The 18,786-nt window shown below is 39.4% G+C and overlaps 1 protein-coding gene across 1 annotated transcript in view; it reads left to right on the top strand.

The window, feature by feature from the left end:
* arfrp1 (ADP-ribosylation factor related protein 1) overlaps positions 1-18,177 on the top strand; it is a 35,173-nt gene extending 16,996 nt beyond the window's left edge. The window contains exons 5-8 of the mRNA XM_063030959.1: positions 4,402-4,483; positions 5,955-6,025; positions 6,966-7,066; positions 16,633-18,177. Coding sequence (XP_062887029.1) covers positions 4,402-4,483; positions 5,955-6,025; positions 6,966-7,066; positions 16,633-16,720 — 342 coding nt within the window. The 3' untranslated portion in view covers positions 16,721-18,177. The remainder of the gene's footprint in view (positions 1-4,401; positions 4,484-5,954; positions 6,026-6,965; positions 7,067-16,632) is intronic.
* Positions 18,178-18,786: the final 609 nt, after the last annotated feature.

Here is an 18,786-nt window from a genome sequence, read left to right on the forward strand (position 1 = left end):
ATCTATTTCTTTTGCTGCCTGTGTATCTCTTATTTTATGTTTAACTCCCACTTAGAATAGAATAGAATAAAACTTTGTCATTGTACAAGACAACAAGATTGCAGTGCTACTCCAGTCTATGCAAAACAGATATTTACAATGCATATGGTATGGCTTAATTTAAAAAAAACAATTCCTATTGTGAGGGGATCCAGGAGTGCCCCTATTAACTGTTTGAAGAGAGACATTCATCATTGATGGTTTGTTTGGAAAGGAGAGACGAACGAAGATTAACAGTTGGACTGTCACTTTAAGGCATTGGAGGTAGCTTTGGATTTTTACTGAATTTGGAGTTATATCTCTCTCTCTCTCTCTCCCTCTCCCTCTCCCTCTCCCTCTCCCTCTCCCTCTCCCTCTCCCTCTCCCTCTCCCTCTCCCTCTCCCTCTCCCTCTCCCTCTCCCTCTCCCTCTCCCTCTCCCTCTCCCTCTCCCTCTCCCTCTCCCTCTCCCTCTCCCTCTCCCTCTCCCTCTCCCTCTCCCTCTCCCTCTCCCCCTCCCCCTCCCCCTCCCCCTCCCCCTCCCCCTCCCTCTCCCCCTCCCCCTCCCCCTCCCCCTCCCCCTCCCCCTCCCCCTCCCTCCCCCCCCTCCCCCTCCCCCTCCCCCTCCCCCTCCCCCTCCCCCTCCCCCTCCCCCTCCCCCTCCCCCTCCCCCCCCCCCCCCCCTCCTCCTCCTCCCCCCCCACCCCATCACTTCTCAACTAAATACCACAAACTGAACTTTACTCAACATCGTAAGACTTTTTACCCCTAGACTTTAAGAAGCTTGGTTATCATACATACCTTTCCACACTTACTGGTTTACGTACTTTTATATATATTCATTGCTAACCTGTGTGATTTATTTACATTGATATTACTGTTGAAATCTGGAAAGTGTTGGCTGCAGATGTGCTGAATGCAGGTCCTCTTGTGGGAACTGTATGAATATGAAAGATCACTACTGTGGGAAGTAAATGGGGCCATGCAGGTTGGTTCAAGAATCGAAAGTTGAAGGAAAGCAGCTCCTCTTGAACATAGTGGTTTCAGACATGTAATCAGTATTTCTTTTGTTTGACTATATGGGTCTTGAGTCACTGCAATTGCAGTCAGCTGGGAGAAATATGAGGCTTGACCCTGACAGCCAGCAGATCATCAATCCTCCATCTACTACTTGTATGAACATTTTTAAATCAGAAGCAAGGGGATCAAGTGTTGCTACAGAGAAGAGAGTGCATTCATAAAGTAATGGAGGCATGTCAGGGCAGAGGCAATGAGATTTGCACATTCCCCTTGGACCTTATGATTTCTCTGAGTTCCTCCCACATCATGTAGCCAGACCAGTAAAACAACATAGCTGGTTAATTGGTTACTGTATACAACCCCAAACATAGGTGACAAAAGAACCAACATAGAGTTAATGGATGGGAAAGAGCATAAATTGATGGATTACAGAGAAATAAGAGGAGGAATGGGATTGCTGTGCTGGGGGACTGGTATGAACTCAATGGGCCAAATGGCCTCAATATCTTAAGTAGAGCAGGGTGAGCTGCCTCAGCGACGTTGTCTAGTAGCACTGTGCTTTGGGAGGTTGGTCATGGCTAGAATTAACTCCTGCTTGAACGAGGACCTGGACCAGCTGCAGTTTGTCCACCGCCACAACAAGTCTGCAGCACGCTCAGTCTCACTCGCTCTCCACTTGGCCTTTTATTCTGCTGGACAACAGCAGAAGCCATGTCATGCTGTTCTTTATTTATTACAACTCGGTGTTCAATACCCCAGTGTATAATCAGCAAGCTTCAAAACCTGGGCCTCTGTACCTTATTGTGCAACTGGATCCTTGGTGTCCGCTTTGTGGGACCACAGTCAGTGCAGATCAGTAATCACATGTCATTGCTAATATAATCAGCCCGGGTGTATGTCACGGATGCGTGCCAGTTCCCTGCTCTACTCTCTTTACACTCATTAAACTGTACGGCTAGGCACATCTCAAATGCTATCTACAAATTTACCAATGACCCCACTGTTGAATCTCAGATGGTGACAAGGTGGTTTTTAGGAGTGAGTTGGATTGGCTGGTTGAATGGTGTTGCAACAGCAACCTTGCACTCTACATCAAAAAGGCCAAAGAATTGACTGTGAACTTCAGGAAAGGAAATTTGGGGAACACCCACCAGTTTTCATTGAGAGATCAGCAGGGGAAAGGATGAGCAGCTTTAATGTGGTAACATCTTGGAGGATCCATCCTGGGCTCAACGTATAGATGCAATCATGAAGAAGGCACGCTAGTGGCTATACTTGGTATGCTACTAAAGGCTAGCAAATTTCTGCAGATGTGCTATGGAGAGCATTGCAGCTGGTTCCATCACCACCTGGTATAGAGGCTCAATACACAGGATCGAAAGAGGCTTCAGAGGGCTGAAGTCTCAGCGAGCTCCATCACGAGAACATGCTGCCCACCATCAGGCATTTTCAAGAGATAGCACCTCAAAAAGGCGGCATTCACCATTAAGAACCTTCATCATCTGGGATATGTCCTCTTCTCATCACTACCATAAGGGAGGAGATAAAAGAGCCTGAAGGTTAATTGTCCCACAATTAGGCTCCGATTTAAAACTGGCGATTGCTGGGCGGCATGGCTCGAAGGGCCTATTACAAGCTGTATCTCAATTTAAAAAAATTAAAATATAAGCCACGCTCCCAGTTTGCCGATTACCAAATCAGAGGATGTGTATGTCGGTGAGACATTGAAAAGGTACAAAAAGTTGATTGTCATTAGAAAACAATAAAATATAATTATTTAAAAGAAATAAAAATAATTAAATAAATGTAAACTGTTTGAAATTTGCTTGTCTCTGTTTGAAATTATTCCAGTCCACTGAAATTAATGGAGTTGCTAAAACTGTATAGATCTTGTACCAAGTCCAACCCAGCACAGTTTTCATAAGCAATGGGAGTGGCGGGTGGGGGGGATGTCACAGGTTACATTCCATCTTGGAGCAATTTGGTAAAAACTGGGACTTGGTTTATGTAAATTCGTTTTCAATTTGCAGCAGATTTGTTCATATTATTAATACTTTATTGTCGGCAAACAATTGATACTAGAGTGTACAATCATCACAGTGATATTTGATTCTGTGCTTCGTGCTCCCTGGAGCACAAATCGATAGTAAGTATAATAAAAATTTAAATTATAAATCATAAATAGAAAATAGAAAAGGGAAAGTAAGGTAGTGCAAAAAAAGACCAAGAAGCAGGTCCGGATATTTGGAGGGTATGGCCCACATAATGCAAATAACTCTGTCAGAATTTGTAGTAATTACATATTTTGAACAGAAGAAGTCACTGTGACCTTGTGTGCATTTGCGATGTTACATTACATGGATATATCCATTTGACTGTGCTCTGGGCATTTCAATGTCAAAGATGTAATAGCGATTAATAAATGAATTTAATATAGAATTGCGCATAGAGTTAGAATCAGAGTCAGGTTTATTATCACCAGCATGTGTCGTGAAATTTGTTAAATATAGATAAATTCTCTAAAAATTTTTATAGAATTAAACTGGTTCCACTGATCACAGCAAAATCTGTATTTTTAAAAAGCTAAAATTCTTCACTTTGACCAAGATACACCACTTATGTTTATGTAGTTTTGGGATCAAAATATAAAGGGATCAAAGGCAGTTAGGAAGGAAGGAGCATTCTTAAAGCTCACAACCTTCTATCACTAGTATTTGCCTCTAACCATTACAATAATCCTTGTTACTGTTTTAGGAAATTTCACCTCTAAGCCAATTGTACTTTTCCATCCAACACAATCTACTACAGTACTGAAGACCCTCATACACTGTTGGACCACTGTGTAGGACATCATCATTGCACTTTTATCAGTGCCGCAAGCAATCTTCCTCTTAGTTGTCTTTGCCTTCATATCTCTTCCTGTTCTCTTGGACAGGTTTACCATTCTAGCTTTACTTGATGATATAATCTACTCTCTCTTGCGCACGTACTCACTGTGTATCTCTGCTTTGTATCTCTGTGTATCTCTGAGAAGAAGGCATGATTGATATCCCACTGCTAATTTAATTTTTATTTTATAAAATAATGTAGATGGTTAAAAGTAACATTAGTGATGAAATGTTTGTTTCTGTTTTTTTTGACATCCCCTTGCAAACGTAGCTGTTGAATTTGTGGCTGACGTATTCTATAAAGTTGCTTTTTACGAATACTGTAAGGCAGTAGTTTTGGCAATACATTAACTATATAATGCATCATGTTGAGCAATGCCCAAGAAGACTTAATACGGTACCTACAAAGCCAGTTATATCTGTATTCTGTCAGCAAACTCTGAAATATAATCACTGACTTGCTTTTTTTCTCTCAGTATTATGCAGAATCCCACGGTGTAATATACGTAATTGATTCAACTGATGAAGAGCGATTGTCTGAATCAAAGATAGCTTTTGGTATGTACAAGACAATGGAAAATATTGCTGCATTGCAAGCTAACATCTTATAAAAACCTCTTCTAATATGTCTGTATGTGTATAATGTGAATTTTGAGAAGTGGAGAATAATGGTGGTCTTGGATTCCCACAAGCACTAACCCAACAGTTCCCCATGCAATTATCAGCAAGATCTACATTCCTATAATTGCACATGAATTAAATACTGTAATTGCTAGCCACTAGCTGGCTATTGGAGTCATGTTGTATGAAGTTTATGGGCATTTTTTAATGTTTGCCTTGGGGAATTTACCAAGGAAAATCCCATGTCAGAGATGATCAAGTTCATTATGAAAATTTTCATTAGTTAATGGGAAGGAGCAGATGCAAAGGAACAAAGTTGGTGCAAAGGTGAGTTACGTTAATTTCTGTTTAGCTTAATTTTATTGAAGTATTTTGATAATCCTTAAAAATATTTCAGAATGATTATCAGATACCCATAAATAATTTTGACATCTGCCTATGTTAGTTGTTTTCCTTGGTCATCTGCCAGTATTTCAGCTGATATGTTTGATATGGGACTTGTCCTGCTATGTCTACTATTGTTAATCTTTACTATTATGCAAGTGCTACCTAAAGTTTCATGTTCAAAATTTTGACCACAATCTGCCTGGCCTGTTTCTAGACTTGGATAATTTGGGATATTAGAGGCAAGGAAAATAAATTTATTTGTAGCAATGTTACTGAAGTGGCCTGAATAGATGTTGGTTTCTATCTTGTATTCTGCCTTTAGATACCTTTAGAATATTTTGTTGGATTTCTACCAAATGCATCAGTTATTCCATTAGAGAGATTGATGCACTGTATATGAATAATATGCAGGAACATAATGAGATAATCTTTTAGTCTACTGGACCTATATGTGATTCGTCAAATAGTCATATGCCAACAAACTGTCATTATACTTAAAACAGCACATTTTAAAGAGCAGAGGGGACTGTATTTGTGACATGTTACAGCATGTATTTCCAAAAAACAAAAAAAAGGGAATTTCATGAATAGATATTTGTTGCACACTATGCATAAAATAGACCTGTTACTCACTGCAATGAGGTTACTGGACATGACTTAATAGGGGATCTTATCCTATCATGTTCATTCTGGCTGGGAATAGTTTTCAGTATAAGCAACCATGTAAATGGGCAGTTTTTAAATCACGCAGAGAATACAAGCCATTCTGGTTAAGGTGCATTTTTCACCAATCACTGTAAAATGAATTCAAGTCCAGATCCCAAAAGCGATGGGATTACATGTCAGTCCTTTGCATCTGTGGGTTACTGGTTGCATGCACGTCATTACTTCTCCTTTTGTTTGAAAATGTTTTTATTGATATTACTTGAGATCCTGGAAATGTGCTGAAGTTTCTGTTAAATTTCACTTCTCTAGATGCCATTAATGTGTTTGAGAATTTTCATATTTTCATATTCCATAGAGAAAATGATCACAAGTGAAGTACTAGAAGGAGTTCCATTGTTGGTATTGGCCAACAAACAAGACATTGAGGTATTTTTCTTGTTGCCATACTTAGTCCCATTTTCTTTTGTTAGTTATAGCAATGTAATTTTTGAAGTGATATTGTTTGTCTTAAAACTTAAACCTGAGAAGGCGCTTGGATTATGCGTGTGGGGAGTTATTCTCTTACAAATCCATTATCCTTTCATGCCATTGCCTTATTTGTAGAAGATAGTTATGTATAACAATGTTGTTTGTATTTCGAGCTTTTCCCCCTCAAAATTGCTTGCTTTTGTTGTGAAGAATGTTCATAATTCTGATTGCTCACCCAAGTAGCCCTGTTTCAAGTCTGAGCTCGGTAAAGGATGATATCACCCAGATTTGTTTCTGCATTTTGGGTAAGAAATAGGAGCTCAGCTGTAGTTTTACTTGCTCAGCTTCCCCATCCTCTACCCTCAGAGTCTGACAGGTGCACAAAGGCGTGACTGTTGGTTAGCCATGGTTGAACCCAAACCAATGGACTTGTGGTCTGTACAACCATCAGGCAGTAAAGCTACTTGAGGTGAAGTGCAGGGAAGGGAAGTAAACAAACTATATTATTTCTTCACTCATCAATTTCAATATGTTGCATAGGATGTTTGCATTTGAATTAAACGATTTGCTCCCTAACTCTGTTTCCAATAAGTCAACTGAAAATTCATCAGATATGGGCAGTAGTGCTCTTGTGCGACAAAACTGCTCACTCACATCATGAGCTGAACCAAATTAACCTGTACAAGATCAGTGTTTGTCATCTTTCTGAGTTAACGTAATTATTCCTTGGAGTGAGGGGGTGGAATAGTAAAAACTGGAATTCAGTACAATTAAAATCTCTATTATGTCAGTATGCAATTGACCTTGGTATGATATAAATTGTTCTTGCTCTGTATTTTTGCAGTTTTAGATCATTTAGCTTACAATTAATGCTTTGGTCTTTCCTATGATTTGATAGATCTGCCTCTCAGTTGGAGACATAAAAACAGCTTTTAGTGATTGTGCTCCAAAAATAGGGAAGAGAGACTGCTTGGTGCAACCATGTTCAGCACTTACTGGGTAAGTACTGGTTCATAGTAAATGAGATTGGGGGCATCAGTACTTACACTCACCATCTGATACATGTAGATTTATTTGAGATGGATAATGGTTAAGTTGCATTAAACACTGGAGTTCGTCAGATGGTTGACGGAAGGAGAAAGAAGACTGTTAAATATGGATATAATATAAAGAGACTAACATAGTTAAAATGGACAATCATTAGTATCATGTAGCACTGAGGAATTGATTATTGGAAGTAAACTTGATGATCTGTAGTCTGAGTATTTAAAAGAGATAGAAGGTGGCCGATGTACTGTTTATTTATACTTAGTTTTCCAAGAAGACTATGGAAAGCTTTGTCATATTGAACTTAACTCTCAATATTTCACAGTTGAACCAGTTCAACTAAGGCCAAATGGGGCAATTCAGTATATAATAGGTCAGAATAAGAAATTCATTTGTGTTTTTTTTAAAGAGTATGAGACAAGTAAGTTGCGTTGGGATATGGGGAATCGAGTGTAGTAGTGGAGAAGGGTTGGATTTTAGATTGAGGCTGCTTCTACAGTAACTTGAATTCACAGAACTATTGTAGATGCTACCACATTACATTGGGTTTCAACAGTTATATCTTAAAACAATGTCTAGAAAATAAGCTGAATTAAATCTACAAAAACAGCTAAAGGTTGGAGAAATTAATGGTAGAGGTATTTTATGATTTGTAGTGAATTGTCTGAGGATAAGGGGATTTGTAAACCCACTGTTCATTGGTAAGGTGTTTCCACTTAGTGTCACTGAGTTTTACGGTGCAATTTGCACAGTTGGCCAACCATTCAGGTTTTAAACACAGTACTTTTGGTATGTATTGAAGATTATGCAGCCATTTGAACTAATTTATGCATGCTACTTAAATTTTTTGCCCAGGTTTGCTCAACTGGTTTCAATTAACTACAGTTTCTGCTAATTGGACTTCTAGGTCTTTGAAGACACTTCAAAATTTTCTTTATTGTGCAAGGGTGCCTATATTTTGTTGTTGGGTGTAATTAGTTTTGATAAATAAAGGTAATGTAAGTAGTCCAGTACAATGTTTTAAAGATATTTAAAATTTAGCTATTTGTGAGTAATAAATTTCGTACTTGATTAAAATTGTTTTTTATTAAGTCCATTTTGAATTATTATTAAGATGGCTCCACATTACTATTTTATAACTATACCAGGACATATATTTAATCCAATGCTTTATAAAGGACTGTTGTGTAATATTCTGCCATTTATAATGGGTCACTGTAAATTTTTTTTTGACAATGTGCAAGTAAGTCTAAATGGAAATTTGAGAAAGGACCATTCACAACACCAAGATTATTATCCAGATTGCTCTGCACTACATCAACATGATTGCTTATAAGAGCTTTGTCAAATGTTTCCAGTCTTAGTTAATATCCAGTGCTGTGCAAAAGTAAAATAAACATGTAAAAGCTAAACACGAGGAATTCTGCAGACACTGGAAACTCAAGCAACACACATCAAAGTTGCTAGTGAACGCAGCAGGCCAGGCAGCATCTCTAGGAAGAGGTACAGTCGACGTTTCGGGCCGAAATCCTTCGTCAGGACTAACTGAAGGAGAATTAGTAAGAGATTTGAAAGTGGGAGGGGGAGATCCAAAATGATAGGAGAAGACAGGAGGGGGAGGGATGGAGCCAACAGCTGGACAGGTGTGGCAAAAGGCATATGAGAGGATCATGGGACAGGAGGCCCGAAAAACCCAGAGGATGGGCAGGGGCTAGAACTTGCGGGTGTGAATTGGGATGATATTTTTGCAGGGAAATGTACTATGGACATGTGGTTGATGTTTAGGGATCTCTTGCAAGATGTTAGGGATAAATTTGCCCCGGTGAGGAAGATAAAGAATGGTAGGGTGAAGGAACCATGGGTGACAAGTGAGGAAAATCTAGTCAGGTGGAAGAAAGCAACATACATGAGGTTTAAGAAGCAAGGATCAGATGGGTCTATTGAGGAATATAGAGTAACAAGAAAGGAGCTTAAGAAGGGGCTGAGGAGAGCAAGAAGGGGGCATGAGAAGGCCTTGGTGAGTAGGGTAAAGGAAAACCCCAAGGCATTCTTTAATTATGTGAAGAACAAAAGGATGACAGGAGTGAAGGTAGGACCGATTAGAGATAAAGGTGGGAAGATGTGCCTGGAGGCTGTGGAAGTGAACGAGGCCCTCAATGAATATTTCTCTTCAGTATTCTGCAATGAGAGGGAACTTGATGACAGTGAAGACAATATGAGTGAGGTTGATGTTCTGGAGCATGTTGATATTAAGGGAGAGGAGGTATTGGAGTTGTTAAAATACATTAGGATGGATAAGTCCCCAGGGCCTGACAGAATATTCCCCAGGCTGCTCCACGAGGCGAGGGAAGAGATTGCTGAGCCTCTGGCTAGGAGCTTTATGTCCTCGTTGTCCACGAGAATGGTACCGGAGGAGTGGAGGGAGACGAATGTTGTCCCCTTGTTCAAAAAAGGTAGTAGGGATAGTCCGGGTAATTATAGACCAGTAAGCCTTATGTCTGTGGTGAGAAAGCTGTTGGAAAAGATTCTTAGAAATAGGATCTGTGGGCATTTAGAGAAACATGGTCTGATCAGGGACAGTCAGCATGGCTTTGTGAAGGGCAAATCATGTCTAACAAGCCTGATAGAGTTCTTTGAGGAGGTGACCAGGCATATAGATGAGGGTAGTGCAGTGGATGTGATCTGTATGTATTTTAGTAAGGCATTTGACAAGGTTCCACACGGTAGGCTTATTTAGAAAGTCAGAAGGCTTGGGATCCAGGGAAGTTTGACCAGGTGGATTCAGAATTGGCTTGCCTGTAGAAAGCAAAGGGTCGTGGTGGAGGGAGTACATTCGGATTGGAGGGTTGTGACTAGTGGTGTCCCACAAGGATTGGTTCTGGGACCTCTACTTTTTGTGATTTTTATTAACGACCTGGATGTGGGGTTAGAAGGGTGGGTTGGCAAGTTTGCGGACAACACAAAGGTTGGTGGTGTTGTGGATAGTGTAGAGGATTGTTGAAGATTGCAGAGAGACATTGATAGGATGCGGAAGTGGGCTGAGAAGTGGCAAATGGAGTTCAACCCGGAGAAGTGTGAGGTGGTACACTTTGGAAGGACAAACTCCGAGGCAGAGTACAAAGTAACTGGCAGGATACTTGGTAGTGTGGAGGAGCAGAGGGATCTGGGGGTACATGTCCACAGATCCCTGAAAGTTGCCTCACAGGTAGAAAGGGTAGTTAAGAAAGCTTATGGGGTGTTAGCTTTCATAAGTCGAGGGATAGAGTTTAAGAGTCGCGAGGTAATGATGCAGCTCTGTCAAATTCTGGTTAGGCCGCACTTGGAGTACTGTGTCCATTTCTGGTTGCCTCACTATGAAGGATGTGGAAGCACTGGAAAGGGTACAGAGGAGATTTACCAGGATGCTGCCTGGTTTAGAGAGTATGCATTATGATCAGAGATTAAGGGAGCTAGGGCTTTACTCTTTGGCGAGAAGGAGGATGAGAAGAGACATGATAGAGGTATACAAGATATTAAGTGGAATAGATAGAGTGGACAGCCAGTGCCTCTTCTCCAGGGCACCACTGCTCAATACAAGAGGACATGGCTTTAAGGTAAGGGGTGGGAAGTTCAAGGGGGATATTAGAGGAAGGTTTTTTATTCAGTGGTTGGTGCCTGGAATGCACTGCCTGAGTCGGTGGTGGAGGCAGATACACTAGTGAAGTTTAAGAGACTACTAGGCAGGGATATGGAGGAATTTAAGGTGGGGGGTTATATGGGAGGCAGGGTTTAAGGGTTGGCACAACATTGTGGGCCGAAGGGCCTGTACTGTGCTGTACTATTCTATGTTCTGTACAAGTTGGTTTGGACATGAATGCTTTGGTAAACATTAACCTGGATAAATCTTCCTCAACTATATCAAGCTGTCAAGAATCTGCTTCCAATGCACTTAACCTTTCTAACGGATTTAAATTTAACTGATGTGTGGAGGGTGCATAATCCATCTGCTAAATACTATACCTTCTTCTCCACAAGACATAAAACTTTCTCTCAGATAGATTACATTTTTATATCCTCCGGTCTGCTGCCTTTGGTACACTCAATAGAATTTTTGCCAAGACATCTATCTGATCACAACCCAGTTATATCTACTTTTAATTATGGCAAAATTAAAATTAAGGCTACTAGGTGGAGGTTTAACTCCACCCTTCTAAAAAACGACAAATTTCTATCACAACTGAGAACAAAACTGACAGAATTTATAAATTTAAATAAAAATACTGTCTCAGATGTGACAGTGATTTGGGCCTCCATCAAGGGTTTCTTACGAAATAACGCTATATGGTTCAGTTCCCATCTACATAGAAGTCGGCTTCAAAAGATTTCCACCCTAGAAGAAGAATGTAAGGTTTTGGAGAATGATCTCAAAAGGAGATACACCATAACAAAAGAAAATGAGCTCGAAACAGAACAAGCAGAATTAAATGATTTATTGAGAAGCAGGGCAGAATATATGATCCATATAACCAAACATAAGTATTATGCGGAAGGCAGCAGACTGAGCCAACTTTTAGCACTAACGCTCAAACAACAGGAAGCAAAACGTCTGTACCAGCGATTAGATGTGCTCAACGTGGAGTAGTATCTTCAACAGAGGAAATAAACGAGACATTCAAGAATTACTTTAAAGAACTATACACAAGTGGCTCAGTTCCTTCTGAGAATGACTCCACTGACTTTTTTAGTGGATTAGACACCTCCCTACGTTGTCATTAGGGGACACCAAAACTCTAGACTCTCCTATTACACTGGATGAGCTACTTAAAGCAGTCAAAGCTACAAATAAGGGCCATCCACCAGATATAGATGGCATACCTATGGAACTTTACCTAGCACTTTGAGATATTCTTGGGCCAGTGTGGTTAGAAACATTAAATTATGCTTTTGGAAATGGCCCTTTCCATAGAGATCTAAACGCAGGCCAGTGATGTTGTGGGGATGGAACTGGACTCTCTGACGGTGGTGTCTGAAAAGAGGATGCTGTCTAAGTTGCATGCCATCTTCGTCAATGTCTCCCATCCACTACATAATGTACTGGGTGGGCACAGGAGTACATTCAGCCAGAGACTCATTCCACTGAGATGCAACACAGAGCGTCATAGGAAGTCATTCCTGCCTGTGGCCATCAAACTTTACAACTCCTCCCTTGGAGGGTCAGACACCCTGAGCCAATAGGCTGGTCCTGGACTTATTTCCTGGCATAATTTACATATTACTATTTAATTATTTATGGTGCAACTGTAACAAAAACCAATTCCCCCCGGGATCAGTAAAATATGACTATGACCATGACTATGACTAATCACAGTTATACCTAAGCCCGGTAAGGACCCCTTGGAGTGTGCCGATTACCGTCCAATCTCCTTGATAAATGCCGACCTCAAGATATTTTCCAAAGTCTTAGCCAGTAGACTTGAGACAGTAGTTGGGAAAATAACTAGCCCAGATCAAACGGGCTTTATCAGGGGGTGTCTCGCATCAGATAATATTCGCTGGCTCTTACACATACTGAGTGCAACACATAAAATCCCGCCTGCATGTGGCCTGCTATTTCTAAATGCTGAAAAAGCATTTGATCGTCTTGAATGGCCATATCTTTGGAGAGTTCTAAAAGAATTTAAGTTCGGCGATAAATTTATCAATATGATTCAAGCACTGTATGGTAATCCTTCAGCCCGGATATGTGTGGGAGGAGGTTTCTCAGAGTTATTTGACATAGGACGGGGCACACGACAAGGGGACCCTTTGTCTCCTTTAATTTTTACTATATCTATTGAACTGCTTGCACATTTAATTAGAAACTCTCCTCAGATCTCCCCTATTACAATAGGTACAACATCACATTTGATATCACTTTATGTGGATGACACGCTAGTTTATATGGCAAACGTTCAACAAACTCTCCCCTGTGTTTTAAAAACACTGGAGCAATTTGGATTTCTTTCAGGATACAAAGTTAATTTGTCAAAATCAGCACTGATGCTGATTAATACGGATAAAAGTAAGGTGTGTCTCCCTCCCCAGATTAAGGTTACAAATGAGGTCCTCCACTTGGGTATTAAAGTTAATTCTTCCCTATCATCTGTGGCTAAAACAAATTACTCTTTAATTTTGAAAAAAATAGAAGAAGATATTAATAGATGGAGACACCTGCCAGCATCAGTCCCAGCCCGTATATCGGTCATTAAAATGAACATCTTGCCCCGTATTAATTTTATCAGCTCAATGATCCCACTTGCACCTCCATCAGAATATTGGCAAAAACTGGACTCCTTACTACGATGCTATGTTTGGAATGGTAAACGACCCAATATAAAATGGTCAGCTCTACAATTCAAAAAGTCGGATGGGGGATTGGCATGTCCAAATTTTAAATTGTATCATTGGGCATTTGTATTAAAAAGTCTTAGCTATTGGAAGGAGGAGGATAAAGTTTCATCATGGAAAAATATAGAACAAGAGCTAATAGCACCAATAAGGTTGAAGGACTTTCTCCTTATAGGTATGTCTACCAAAAAATGTGATTTGTATTACGGTCCAATTTTAACCCATATACTACAAGTGGTTAGAGCAGCAGAAAAATTCCTAAAATTTAAAAGCGTATGGTGCAAATCATCTCCAGTATGGAACAATAATCGTTTTCTATCTGGGGGGAAACCATTCATTAACATAACTTGGGAGGATAAAGGTATTACTACTCTTCAAGATATTAATGGGCCAAGTACTATCCTTAGCTTTCAAGAACTGATATATAACCATAACCATAATATTGATAAACACTCTCTTTTCTTCTACTTTAGAGTACGATCAGCTTGTAAAGCTTACAGCGTTCCCTGGGGGTCAGATTTAAAGGACCATCCCATTTTAAGTTAGATACGGAGTGCTCCAGGACAGATAGTGTCATATATCTATGATAAATTAAACTCCCAGAAATATATGCGCACATCAGGAATGAAAGCCTGGGATAGGGACATATCTGAATTGGGACAAGACTTAGACTGGATGCTATTTGGGATAATGCTGCCGGTGCTTCGAAAAACCTAAATCATTGGTATATACACTTGAAATTTTGTCATAGAGCATATTTAAGAATGAGAATTAGACATCAAATGGGACTGGTTCCTGACCCATATTGCTCATTTTGCCTCCATGGAGCCATTGGCTCTTTTATACATGTTGTATGGGAATGTCCAGGGGTTTTTGGTTTGTGGGGGAAGGTTACCAGTACTCTTACAGAACTAACGGGGGTACAATTACCAATGGACCCTGCTGTACATCTTCTTAAATGATGACTCCCACCCTTCCCTTACGGAAAAAACACGCAGTTTGGCTGGCAGGCCTGACTGCAGCTAAGAAGATTGTAGTTCAGCGTTGGAAACCTCCCCATGATATTTCAAATACTCACTGGCTTCGGAGCTTTTTGGACATTTCTTACCTGGAACTTTCATCAGCGAGAGTAAATGGTGCACGACCAAACACAATCTTAATGTGGACAAATTTGATATCTAACTTAAAAGATCTTTTGTTAAAATAGGAATGCTTTGTCTGTGTATGCACTATTATTTAGTTGGTTGGTGGAGGGGAGAGGGATGGGGGGAGAGAAGGGTGGATGGGGGATGATGATGAAGGTTGGGGTGTGGCTGGGTTAAACAGTCAAAATGTAATTGGCAATTGGATGTATTGAATGTAATTTGTTGGTGTTGCAATAAAAAAATTAGTATAAATAAATAATTGAAAAGTTTCTAAATATCAAAAAAATGCCAAAAAGAGCTAAAAAACCTAAATCAAATTAATATTTGTTGTGTCTACCCTTTGCCTTTAAAACTGCATCAAGTCTGTTAGGCAGTTTTATAAGAAAATCGGTTGTTTATTCCAAGAATGTTGGAGAACTTGCTACGGTTCTTCTGCAGACATTAGCTATCTCACTTGCTCTCTGCAGGTAATCCCTGACAGCCTTGATGGTGTTGTTATCAGGGCTCTGTGGTGGCCATACCATCTGAAACCCTATGAATAAAAATCCAGTGTGCCCAAGGTTTTTGCACAGTACTGTAGTTACTAACGGTACAGGAAAATGTTAATTCAGTACAATACTTCCCTATATATTGCAGGCCTAATATGAGAGAATAGAGTTTCAAGTAAATATAAGCTAATAGCAGGGAATGTTTTGAGTAATTTATATGTAAAGAGTTCTAGATTCAAGTGTAGGCAAGATTTAGGATTAATTTAACAAATGATTGGATGTAGTAAATGGAGTTGTTTTCTCTTTGGATGATCATTCATCATGTGAATTAATTGCTTATTATGTTATGGAACATGTAGTATATGTCCATTTGGGAAATAAAGGAGACAAGGATCCATTGATTTTGTCCAGGGTTTGTTCATTTGTGTTTGGCCTAGGTATTGAGACCCAGGTGAAAACTTGGTAAAGTGCTAGATATCTTTGGACTTTTTTTTGATATATTCATGAATATTAAATCTCAATTGAAGCACAAAAACAATATTTTTGATCCCAATGGTGCACTGGCACAACCAGAAGTACTAGTGGTGTGTGGAGTTTGTATGTTCTTCCTGTGATCACATGGGTTTCTTCCCACACCCCAGAATTTATGGGTTGTTAGGCTAATTGGTAAGTGTAAAAATGCACTTAATGTGTAGATGGGTGGTTAGAATCTGGGAGGGGGAGTTAATAGGAATGCAGACAGTACAATTGGTGTGAAAATGGGCCCTTGTTATTTGATGAAGACTGTAGGCTGAAGGGTTTGTTTCTGTGCTGTATTTCTCCATGACTTTGACTAATTGCTCTTATCAGGCTACTTTTTGCGGTGTTCCAGAAAAGATTGAAAAGAAATTTGAATCAGCTTGGTACAATAATATGTCAGATTTTCTCATTCCTCATCCTTGGCTCCTGAAAGGATCTCATACCTGAAACATAGAAACATAGAAAACCTACAGCACAGTACAGGCCCTTCGGCCTACAAATTTGTGCCGAACATGTCCCTATCTTAGAAATAGCCCTCTATTTTTCTAAGCTCCATGTACCTATCCAAAAGTCTCTTAAAAGACCCTATCGTATCCGCCTCCACCACCGTTGCCGGCAGCCCATTCCACGCACTCACCACTCTCTGAGTAAAAAAACTTACCCCTGACATCTCCTCTGTACCTGCTCCCCAGCACCTTAAACCTGTGTCCTCTTGTGGCAACATGTTTGAATGGGAAAAAATGTAGGAGTGATTTAATTGGATGTAAATTAGTTGTGTGGAAAGGCATTCATGAAAAGTAAATTAATTTTCTAGAAAAAAATTGTTTCTGAAGATTTTTGTCAGAACCTTTCTTCAGCCTTTAATTTGATGCTAGTTTAACGAAAAAATAATGGCACATACGAAATGCCTCAATCTGAGTAACTGATTTCATAACTGACTATATTGTTCTTTCACTACAGACTTTGTTAGACTAAACCATTTTTTATCTCTTTCTACTAGGCAAGGTGTAAATGAAGGCATTGAATGGATGGTCAAATGTGTCATTAGAAATATTCACAGGCCACCAAGGCAAAAGGATATCACATAAAGACTCCTGTTTGCTTTGAAATGCAAAATGGACTGTCAGCTGGTTTTGTGGATCTCCGACTTTTACAAGCAACTCCAACATGAAAAGAATTAGATTGTGTTGACTCCAGTGATTTTTTAAAAATTTATCTTTCACTTTACCTACTCCTTTAATTTTGTGAAGATCTTTATCTTCTGTACACTATTGTTTTGTATCTATGGGAACAAACCCAATTGCATCATAGTAGCTGAGACCATTATGTTAAGAATTTTTCCCTCTTGCCCAATTTTTTTTAACCTTAAGTGCAAGAGAAAGCTTCTTGAAAGCTGAGTTTAATGAGTGATGGAAAAGTGAAGATAGAAAAGATCCAGGTTTGAGAATATTTTTGGAAACACATGTGACTTTAGATGCTGGAATCTGAGGCAAAAACAAACTACTGGAGGAACTCTGTGAAGGGGACCCAAAATGTCAACTGTCCATTTCCCTTCATAGATGCTGCCTGACCCACAGAGTTTCTGCAACAAGATTTCCCTTTTAATGTTATTTGATTAGTTGGCTAATCATAGCTGGAGTACCAAACTAATTCCAGGTCCCTTGGTCAAGATTTAGACACCCAACTTCTATGCAACAATCCCTTCCTGAAGCATGTAGATCAATATGGGATGTGGATATAACTGGACTTCTACAGTCAGCCCATGTAAGGCATATTGAGGGTTAATCAGGAATCAAAGTCATCAATCTAGGTACAAAATACATTTATCACACATAAAACAACAATTCAAAAGGGAAATGGCAAATAAGAGTGATAAGGGGTGGACAATGGTCAATGCTTGATATTTTGAGTTACTATGTGCGATACTGTGATGTAATTTGATACAATTTAGTTTTGAAGCTTGCATACTTCAATTTAGAAATAAAGATGTATGTGTTTAACCCATGAGGAGACTGTTTTCCAGAAAAGGAATTGGATTGGAAATGTTATTAACTGGTGTAGGCTATGTGAGATGAGATTGCAACAGGGCAGTAATGATGTTTAAACTGAGAAGTTGAGGGAAAGCCTGGAAAGCTTTATTTCCCTGAGCAGCACACCTTTCCAGGTTGGGAACCTCTGAACTGGTTGAAGCCAGAAATGCAATGTGCACTTTTATCTTTCTTTGCTGTCATCTTCATTGGAAGCATTGGAGCTAACACTATTCTCTGATTAAATATTGTTACAACTGTAACATTTGCAGCTAGCCCTTGCAAAGAGCACTTTTCTTTCATTTTGGATTGGGGCAAATATTGAGGCTAAATATTCAAACATTAATTCTGAGATTTTAATGGTAACCATATACATTTTTAGTTGTTGTCAAAATAATCTCATATTGTAACTGAATACTGAAATTGGGTGTCAATTATTCTTGCTTTTGTAATAGTTTCAAATTCAAATGATCTGTAATGTAATTAATTTCATTTTGTATTTAACAAATAAAAATATTCCCTATTTTAAGTGTCTGTATCAATATAGTGAAAGCATTATTCTCTGCCCTCTCTATTACTTGTGTACTTAGCTGATAGAATTATGTAGAATTTGTATGCGTGTTTTTTGTATTACAGAATTGTCAGCAAACACTTTTATTTTCTGCGTTTCAGGGAAGGAAGTAATTTAGTTAATCAGACCTTGTGGCTCTGAAATTTGGTGTTGATTTAGAAGATGGAAAGAGAGGGTAATTTACTTTTTTTTTGCTTGCTGCTTGTGTCTCTGTGACTTGCTTCATCTTGAAGCAACGGACAATGTCTGTGCCAACTATGATGCCAAATTAAACTCCAATTTTCAAGAATCTTTCTACTGATAAACATGAATTCCTTCTAGTAGAGTGATGGAGTATGTACCGTGTGTCCCAATCACTCAGCCAGCTCCTCAACAAGCATTTCCTATACCTGTGATGACCACCACCAAGAAGAAGAGAAACAGCTAAATGAAAGCAAAACCATCTGCAAATTTTCTCCACTATCCCCCTAAGTCACACAACATCCTGATTTGAAAATATTGCTATTGTTATGAGGTCTAAGTCCTGGAGTTCTTGTGGCATTATTGTCACCAGAAA

The sequence above is a fragment of the Mobula hypostoma genome, chromosome 2, assembly GCF_963921235.1.
Source record: "Mobula hypostoma chromosome 2, sMobHyp1.1, whole genome shotgun sequence".
Lineage (NCBI taxonomy): Eukaryota > Metazoa > Chordata > Chondrichthyes > Myliobatiformes > Myliobatidae > Mobula > Mobula hypostoma.